This window comes from Babylonia areolata, chromosome 3 (genome assembly GCF_041734735.1).
Source record: "Babylonia areolata isolate BAREFJ2019XMU chromosome 3, ASM4173473v1, whole genome shotgun sequence".
In the NCBI taxonomy this organism is placed as follows: Eukaryota; Metazoa; Mollusca; class Gastropoda; order Neogastropoda; family Buccinidae; genus Babylonia; species Babylonia areolata.
The window spans coordinates 49,614,004-49,624,003 of NC_134878.1; the positions used below are offsets into that span (position 1 = coordinate 49,614,004).

At 48.6% G+C, this 10,000-nt stretch overlaps 1 protein-coding gene across 3 annotated transcripts in view; it reads right to left on the reverse strand.

The window, feature by feature from the left end:
• LOC143280068 (cis-aconitate decarboxylase-like) overlaps positions 1–10,000 on the reverse strand; it is a 20,725-nt gene that overhangs the window by 4,454 nt on the left and 6,271 nt on the right. For all 3 annotated transcript variants that reach the window (XM_076584568.1, XM_076584569.1, XM_076584567.1), the window contains 6 exons: positions 8,217–8,378; positions 6,248–6,500; positions 4,878–5,054; positions 4,197–4,356; positions 2,295–2,462; positions 1,056–1,271 (listed from right to left, as the gene is read on the reverse strand). In XM_076584568.1, coding sequence (XP_076440683.1) covers positions 1,056–1,271; positions 2,295–2,462; positions 4,197–4,356; positions 4,878–5,054; positions 6,248–6,500; positions 8,217–8,378 — 1,136 coding nt within the window. The remainder of the gene's footprint in view (positions 1–1,055; positions 1,272–2,294; positions 2,463–4,196; positions 4,357–4,877; positions 5,055–6,247; positions 6,501–8,216; positions 8,379–10,000) is intronic.

The window sequence follows — 10,000 nt, forward strand, 5'->3', positions numbered from 1 at the left end:
ATCTCTGGTGAAACTGCTCAAGTTGTTGAATGTGACGGCGATGCGTCGTCCATGTTTCACAGCAGTACAACAAAGTGGTCAGCACAACAGCTCTGTAGATTTTGATTTTGGTGCTGAGCCTGATGCCTTTGTTGTTCCACAGCTTGTTGACGAGTCTGCCAAAGGCGGAGCTGGCCTTGGCGATGTGCAGCGTCACTTCTGCATCAAGGGCTCTGTTGCTGCATAGGGTGCTGCCCAGGTAGCAAAATTTGTCGACTGACTTGATCTCTGTGTCATCGATCTTGATTGCAGGCGGGGGAGGGGGGGGGGGGGCGAGGGGGGAGCACTGGCGTTCTATGAGCTAGCTGGTTGGTACATGGACTCGGTCTTGCTGAGGCTGATGGTGACTCACCATTGTTTCTACAACAACAACAACAACTACTACTACTACTACTACTGTACTACCGCTGTATGTGTGTGCGTCGAATGCATGCATGTATGTATGTAGGAAGGTAGGTATGTAGGTAGGATGTATGCTTGTATTGTACGTACGAGTTTGTATGTGCATATGTATATGTTTATTGTGCATGATTGTGAGTTGTTTCGTATACGGGTGTGTGTGTGCTTTGTGCAATGAGGGAAGCGCTGATAAATGCCCAGTTATTATTATTATTATTACTGCTACTGCTGCTGATACTATTACTACTCCTACTTCTAATGCTACTGTTGCACCATATTACGAAGACTACTACTACTACTGCTGCTGCTGCTGTTGTTCATACTACTACTACTACTACTACTACTACTACTACTACTACTACTACCACTACTACCACCACCACAACCGCCAGGACTACGACTTCTATTACTTCTACTGCTGCTGCTTTTTATACTGCAAGTATTACTGCTACTACCACCACAACCACCACCACCACCACCATAACCACCACCACCACCACTACTACTACTACTTTTAATGCTGGTGCTGTTCCTCCTCCTCCTCCTCCTCCCCCTCCTCCTCCTCCTCCTCCCACCACTGACAGGTGACAAAACACAACACAGCACAAAGCACGTACCTCCACCTCCACGTACATGTCCCGGAAGTTGGGCAGGTTGTCATCCGGGGTCTCCATGACGGTCTTCCGCAGGAGCGCGTGCAGCTGGGGGCGCCGCCTGGCGGCGTGGAGGAAGGAGTGTGGAGTGACCGCCCCGTCCAGCAGGGCGGTGCAGGCGTTGAACTGGAAGGAGTGGCGGGCCTCGTGGGGGGTGCTGGGCAGGGGCCGGTTGATGTACTGCAGGTATAGAATAGAATATGTCTTTATTACCAAGTGTACAGGGGTCACAAGGAATATTGGGGTGGGGGTGGGTGTGGGGGGGATAGTACATAACAAGGCACGAACATAAATCGAAAATCATACACAAACACAGATACAGTACAAATTAGGATACATACAAGTGCATATCAATATAAAAACTTGTGCATACTCACACGCGCACGCACTGCACACACACACACACACATACACATGCACGCACGCACGCACACACACACACACACACACACACACACACACACACACACAAACACGTTTGAACAGAAGCCACATATTACATGTGGATTGGGCTGATGACTAGATCTTCAGGTAGGTGGTTGTTGGTTGCACAATTCTATTTATAATAGTGGATTTGTTCGAGAGACAGGGCATTGACTGCTTTACAGGTGTACACCCAGCATCGTCATCGTCAGAAGAAGTCGTCATCGTCATCATCATTATCATCATAGTCACCATGTTCAACATCATAATCATAGACAGGCAACATCATCATCTCCACCATCATCATCGTAATTATTCACCATCTCCACCATCATCATCATGATGAATAGTCACTATCTTCATCATTATCACTATCATAGCAAGTAACCGTCTTCATTAGTATTATCATCATCATTACTGTCACCATCTGTATCAAGATGGTCATCATCAACACGACTATCATCATAATTATCACCATCATTATCATTGTCATCACCACAGCAAGTCAACATTATTACAGTCTGTATATCAGATAACTGCCTCTGTGTATGCGCTGACCGACGAGCTTAATCTCTCTCTCTCTCTCTTTCTCTCTCTCTCTCTCTCTTTCTCTCTCTCTCTCTCACACACACACACACACACACACACACACACACACACACACACAACTATGCAAAAAAAAAAAAGAAGAAAACAACCAAAAACAATGAAGACAAAACCTCAATCAATTCTTTAACCTCCACCACACACACACACTCAATTTTTTGTTTCTAAGCTGACCTTGGAGGGAGGAGCCCGGATGCGGATGACCTTGACATTCTCCGGGCTGATGATTGGCGGAGACTGCTGGAGGTCAGCTGACCTGGGGAGTTTGTCTCGCAACGCCATGACGGCGTCAATGGTCCAGTGCATGGCCAGGTGAGCAGGGAACCGCTTGATGGCCACGTCCTGCCCACACCCGTTATTTGCTTTAATCTTGTGTGTTTACTTTGAGCGTGTTTCTTGTCATTTATCTGCCGTTACGTATTCGAACTGATCCATTTTATAATACTCTGCCGAGAAATTGTTCCAACAAAAGCAGTACACGCCCAGAGAAGCAGTAGATTACGGTGGTGGGCTGCGCATGTCGTCGTGTGACCTACTTCTCGCTCTGCGAACGATGAAAGGTCCACAACGAAAGCGGGCTCAGTGCACACCCTCGATAATATCATACATTATTTTTTATTTTTCTCCCCAAGGCCTGACATAAGCGCGTTTCGGTCACGCTGCTGGTCAGGCTTCTGCTTGGCAGATATGGCAGTAGTGTATAATATGGCTTTGCCCGAACGCGGTGACGCCTCCTTTGTTTCTTGTATTTCTTTTTATCACAGCAGATTTCTTTGTGTGAAATTCGGGCTGCTCTCCCCAGGGAGAGCGCTTCGCTACACCACAACGCCACCCATTTTGTTTTGTTTTTTTCCTGCGTGCAGTTTTATTTGTTTTTCCTATCGAAGTAGATTTTTCCACAGAATTTTGCCAGGAACAACCCTTTTGTTGCCGTGGCTTCTTTTACGTGCGCTAAGTGCATGCTGCACACGGGACCTCGGTTTATCGTCTCATCCGAATAACTAGCGTCCAGACCACCACTCCAGGTCTAGTGGAGGGGGAGAAAATATCGGCGGCTGAGCCGTCATTCGAACCAGCGCGCTCAGATTCTCTCGCTTCCTAAGCGGACGCGTTACCTCTAGGCCATCCACCATTTGAGTAACTGAACTGATACAGGCATACATGAATTGGCATTGAAAATAACAGTCATCAAACACCTTCCTCCTCCACCACCATCACCACCACCACCATCATTACCACCCCCAACAACAACATTCACAATGAGACTACCATCTCTATCACCTCCATTTTCACCACCACCGACACCTCTACCACCACCACCACCATTATCATCAACACCACCAGTATCACCATCAACAACAAAAACACCATCACTGCACCACCAATACCACCACCATCACCATCAACACCACCACTACCACCATCACCATCACCAACCCACTACCACCATCACTATCAACACCACCACTACCACCATCAACAGCAAAAACACCATCACTGCACCACCAACATCACCACCATCTCCACATCTACCTCTACAATCACCGCCACCACCACCACCATCTCAACATCCATCAACACCACCATCTCTACTACTACCACCACAACCACAAACACCGCCACCACCAAAACCTCCACCACCACCACCACCACCATCATCACCACCTCCACCCCAACCGCCACCACCACCAACAACAACAACAACAAAAACAAAACCACCACCAACAGCAACACATCCACCACCAACACCGCCACCTCTACTACTACCACCACAACCACAAACACCACCACGACCAAAACCTCCACCACCACCACCACCACCACCGCCATCATCACCACCTCCACCCCAACCACCACCACCACCACCAACAACAACAACAACAACAACAAAACTACCACAAACGCCACCACCTCCACCACCAACATCACCAACTCTACTACTACTACCACAACCATCACCACCACCTCTACCACCACCACGACTTGAACTTGAACACCTTGCCCACCTCCCAACCCCCTCCCCATCTCCCCGTCATCTCCTCGTGCCGTGCAAGGTATCCAGGCCAGGTGATATACCTGGGAGTGAAGGATGAAGTCGGGGTGGTGCCCGTGAGCCAGCAGGAATCCCTCGGGGTCGTAGTCCGGGTAGAAGGCCCCGAACCCTGAGGGCATGTCCAGGATGTCCGCGTTGCCCTGCAGCCCGTGGTCAGCCAGCAGAGCCGCCTCCAGTCCCAACCTGTGCACGTGCAGCAAGTTGTTGTTGCTGTTTATCTGTCTCAAGTTTCTTTCTGAAGAAGGCGACATTCACTGCGTACGGACTAATCCATCATAATATGCTGCACCACTTTTTCTACCGATAATATTCAAATGTATTCATAACACTTTAACAAAATGTCTTCAATCACCGATAAGTGTGACGGGACATTAAACAAAATTCATCCTCCTCCTCCTCCTCCACTTTTCTGCTAGGCAAGATGCCATGACCAACAGCTGCTTAATCAACCCACCGCGCTGAGTCAGGCCTTGATTTGCATGCTAATATATTTGTGTACTTGTCAGAGTGGTGGATTTCTTCCAAAGATTTTCGCCAGAGTTAGTAGCTAAGGGTTTTGTTTTTTTGTTTTTCAAGGCGCCATTAAATTAATGAATAAATAATCAAACAAATACATACATGAAAGTGAGCAGACAGATAATGAAGTAAAACAAAATGCAGGAAAAGGAAAAAAAATCATATACATTATGTGTCTCTGTACTGACCTGGCCGCCTTGCCGGTGTGCAGGGGTTTGGTGGTGGTGCCCGCGTTGGCCATGGGTGCCCCGGCGAAGGAGGTGGCGATGGCCAGGGCATGTCGCATGGTGCCCGGACCACCGCCCAGCAGGCGGGCACACGCTGCCGCACTACCCATCACACCCACCACTGCCGGCGGGTGGAACCTGTTGTCACACGCAACGTGTCATGTGTCACTTGTTCAATTAAATTTCTCGGGTCTGTTTGTGGCTGTTGTCACACGCAACGTGTCATGTGTCACTTGTTCAATTAAATTTCTCGGGTCTGTTTGTGGCTGTTGTCAAACACACAACGTGTCATGTGTCACTTGTTCAATTAAATTTCTCGGGTCTGTTTGTGGCTGTGTCAAATACAACGTGTCATGTGTTACTTGTTCAATTAAATTCCTCGGGTCTGTTTGTGGCTGTGTCAAACATAACGTGTCATGTGTTACTTGTTCAATTAAATTTTTCGGGTCGGTTTGTGGCTGTTGTCACACACAACGTGTCATGTGTCACTTGTTCAATTAAATTTCTCGGGTCGGTTTGTGACTGTTGTCACACACAACGTGTCATGTGTCACTTGTTCAATTAAATACCTCGGGTCTGTTTGTGGCTGTGTCAAATACAACGTGTCATGTGTTACTTGTTCAATTAAATTCCTCGGGTCTGTTTGTGGCTGTGTCAAACATAACGTGTCATGTGTTACTTGTTCAATTAAATTTATCGGGTCGGTTTGTGGATGTTGTCAAACGCAACGTGTCATGTGTCACTTGTTCAATTAAATTTCTCGGGTCGGTTTGTGGATGTTGTCAAACGCAACGTGTCATGTGTTACTTGTTCAATTAAATTTCTCGGGTCGGTTTGTGGATGTTGTCACACACAACGTGTCATGTGTCACTTGTTCAATTAAATTTCTCGGGTCTGTTTGTGGCTGTTGTCAAACACACACTGTGTCATGTGTCACTTGTTCAATTAAATTTCTCGGGTCGGTTTGTGACTGTTGTCACACACAACGTGTCATGTGTCACTTGTTCAATTAAATACCTCGGGTCTGTTTGTGGCTGTGTCAAATACAACGTGTCATGTGTTACTTGTTCAATTAAATTTCTCGGGTCGGTTTGTGGCTGTTGTCAAACACGCAACGTGTATTGTTTCACTTCTCTCGCTTCCTAGGAGGACGCGTTACCTCTAGGCCATCACTTCACAGGAGGCGTCGAAGCTTGCGGACCGATCGTTGTACGCAAGACCACACACACACACACACACACACACACACACTCACACAGAACGAAGCGGATCCCTGAGCCACACAAAAGCCCCAGCTGCTTGTTCATCAACGGCAGTTCTCGGCAACTCACCTGTCCGGAATGGCCTTGGCGCTGTCAGAGCAGCGCAGCAGGAGCCCCTGAACCTGGATACCCACGTTGAAGGCCACCAGCAGGTCGGACAGGGAAGGGCGGTAATCCCCAGTCATGCTCTCGGCCAGGGCCAGCACGGCCGGAAGTACGGGGCCGCTGGGATGGGTTGCCGGGTACCATGTGTCATCGAAGTCCATGGAGTGCACGCTGACTCCGTTGATGTATGCAGCCAGGGACGGGGTGGTTGTAAGCCCTGCAGTGTTTGAATGCACACGTGTATGAAAATATAACACAAAATACGGCACCCTCATGTTGAAATTAAATATGATACCTGTTATTTAAAAAAAAAGGAAATACCTTGTAATCAAAACGTACCTGTTATAAACACCCTAGCACGCATGGCACTGGCATCTGTGTCAGTTTCTAAGAGGTATCAAAGCATGCTGCCTCATCCATATGCGCTAGACCACATTTTCGAAAGAAAAAAATAAGAAAAAAAGCAAATGCTCGACCTGCACAAAATCCCAAAGCGGTCGTCAGGCTTTGAGAACCTTCATCTGTTTGTAAAGACACTTCAGTCAACTATGCATGCTTTTTTTGGTTTTTTTGTTGTTGTTTTTTTGCTCATGTGTTATTGTTCGTTTGTTTGTTTCCTACCGTCTGTTTTCATTGTTGATCACACAAAGTTGTACATGGTGGGTATATGAAAGAAAAGAAGACGGGCGCAATAGCCGAGTGGTTAAAGCGTTGGACTGTCAATCTGAGGGTCCCGGGTTCGAATCACGGTGACGGCGCCTGGTGGGTAAAGGGTGGAGATTTTTACGATCTCCCAGGTCAACATATGTGCAGACCTGCTAGTGCCTGAACCCCCTTCGTGTGTATATGCAAGCAGAAGATCAAATACGCACGTTAAAGATCCTGTAATCCATGTCAGCGTTCGGTGGGTTATGGAAACAAGAACATGCCCAGCATGCACACGCCCGAAAACGGAGTATGGCTACCTACATGGCGGGATAAAAACGGTCATACACGTAAAAGCCCACTCGTGTGCATACGAGTGAACGCAGAAGAAGAAGAAAGAAAAGAAGCCATACTTAGAAGGGGGGAAAGTATCATCAAAGTATCTACAGACCATGAAACAGGCCAGCCGCTCGCTCTTTCCCCCACCTTCGTCCAGTAGTATGAAACAAACTGTCCTCAGTCGGTCGTCACGGGGATTCCCCAGGTGCCAGCTGCATTGCTTGGTTCTAACTTTTTGACAGTTACACGTGACTAAATGCCAACGTTGACCGAACTACGCCATTGGTCAGTTCCATACTACACACAGTTAGTAGCGGGTTACGACCATAGTAGGCTCTTCCGTCCGAGCAATACAACTGGCTCCAGCTCAGTTAAAAAAAAAGTCTCTCAGATTAATAACACCTACCTGCCATCCCGCAGACTAATGTGCTTCTTGAACTTCTGTTGGCTGTGTGTGTGTGTGTGTGTGTGTGTGTGTGTGTGTGTGTGTGTGTGTGTGTGTGTGCGCGCGCGCGCGCGCGTGTGTGTGTGTGTCTGTGTCTCTGTGTGTTCACGTTTCTTTGTGTATGGAATGTCGTACTTGAATGCATGTGTAGTCATAAATATTCATGTGTATACAAAACTTTTTTTCCCCGGAAAAGCCACGATCTATCAGTCTGGGAGGTGTCAGCGTCAGTCAGCAATACTGATATCGTTATTATCATCGTTATCATTATTATAATCATCACATTAGTAGCAGTAATAGGAGGAGGAGGAGGAGTGGTAGTAGCAGCAGTAGTAGTAGTATTGGTGTTATTATCATTGTAGTTGTTGTTGATATCAGTATTACTAGTAGTAGGCGTAGTAAGTAGTGGCGGCAGTGTAATCATCATCATTATTATCAATATACTTATGATTAACAATGTTATTATCATTATCATCTTTAAGCAGGACATAAAAGGGGCTGTACCTGAAGAGCCCCAAAGGGTGGCCTGCCCATGTCTCCTTGTGCTGCCACTGCTGGTGGGGTTGTCTCCCGTGTCTCTGGTGGTGTCAGGGGGAGGATGGGAGGGGTGGACACAGCGGGTGACGGTGGAGGTGATGTCGGTCTGGTAACCAAGGATACCCACGCCTGTTGGAAGATGGAACAGAGCTCATGTGTGAGATACAGGGGTCTGTCTGTGTGTCTCAGACAGTCTGTCTGTCTGTTGTGTGCATGCGTTCGTGTTCGTTCTTTCGTTCTTTTGCTTAACTGACTACCCACTGTCTGTCTGTCTGTCTACCCACATATGTGATTTTAGACGACTGAAAATCCATCATCTCCCCCACCCCACCCATACCTTAAATCATCACTACAAAGCGTTTGTGTGCGTGTGTGTGTGTGTGTGTATATATATATATATATATATATTTGTGTGTGTGTTTCTGTGTCTGTGTATGCATATATATATATATATATATATATATATAGAGAGAGAGAGAGAGAGAGAGAGAGAGAGATGTGCGTGTGTGTGTGTGTGTTCATGCATGCGTGCGTGTGCGCGTGCGAGCGTGTGTGTGCGCGTGCGTGCATATTTTGTGTGGAAAACGCAGAAAAAGCCACAATATAGCGAGGCAGAGATGACGAAGAGAAGACGAGGTGCGGTGAGGTGTGGTGAGGTGAGGTGTGGTGAGGTGAGGTGAGGAGAGGTGAAGCGAGGTGAGGAGAGGTGAGGTGAGGAGAAGGTGAGGTGAGGTGAGGTGTGGTGAGGTGAGGTGAAGTGAGGTGAGGTGAGGTGAGAAGAGATGAGGTGAGGTGAGGTGAGGTGAGGTGAGGTGAGGTGAGGTGAGTTGAGGTGAGGTGAGGTGAGGTGAGGTGAGGTGAGGTGAGGTGAGGTGAGGTGAGGTGAGGTGAGGTGAGGTGAGGTGAGGAGAGGTGAGGTGATGTGAGGTGAGGTGATGTGAGGTGAGGTGAGGTGACGCGAGGTGAGGCGAGGAGAGATGAGGAGAGGTGAGGTGAGGTGAGGAGAGATGAGGAGAGGTGAGGTGAGGTGAGGTGAGGAGAGGTGAGGTGAGGTGAGGTGAGGTGAGGTGAGGAGAGGTGAGGTGAGGTGGAGGTGAGGTGAGGTGAGGTGAGGTGAGGAGAGGAGAGGAGAGGTGAGGAGAGGTGAGGTGAGGTGAGGTGAGGAGAGACGGGGAGAGATGAAGAGAGGTGAGGAGAGGTGAGGTGAGGTGAGGTGAGGTGAGGTGAGGTGAGGAGAGGTGAGGTGAGGTGAGGAGAGGAGAGACGAGGAGAGATGAGGAGAGGTGAGGTGAGGTGAGGTGAGGAGAGGTGAGGTGAGGTGAGGTGAGGTGAGGAGAGGTGAGGTGAGGTGAGGAGAGGTGAGGTGAGGTGAGGAGAGATGAAGAGAGGTGAGGAGAGGTGAGGTGAGGTGAGGTGAGGTGAGGTGAGGTGAGGAGAGGTGAGGTGAGGAGAGGAGAGACGAGGAGAGATGAAGAGAGGTGAGGAGAGGTGAGGTGAGGTGAGGTGAGGTGAGGAGAGGTGAGGTGAGGTGAGGAGAGATGAGGTTAGGTGAGGTGAGGCGAGGTGAGGTGAGGTGAAGAGAGGTTAGGAGAGGTGAGGTGAGGTGAGGTGAGGAGAGGTGAGGTGAGGTGAGGAGAGATGAGAGGTGAGGTGAGGTGAGGTGAGGAGAGGTGAGGTGAGGTGAGGTGAGGAGAGGAGAGACGAGGAGAGATGAGGAGAGGTGAGGTGAGGTGAGGTGAGGTGAGGAGAGG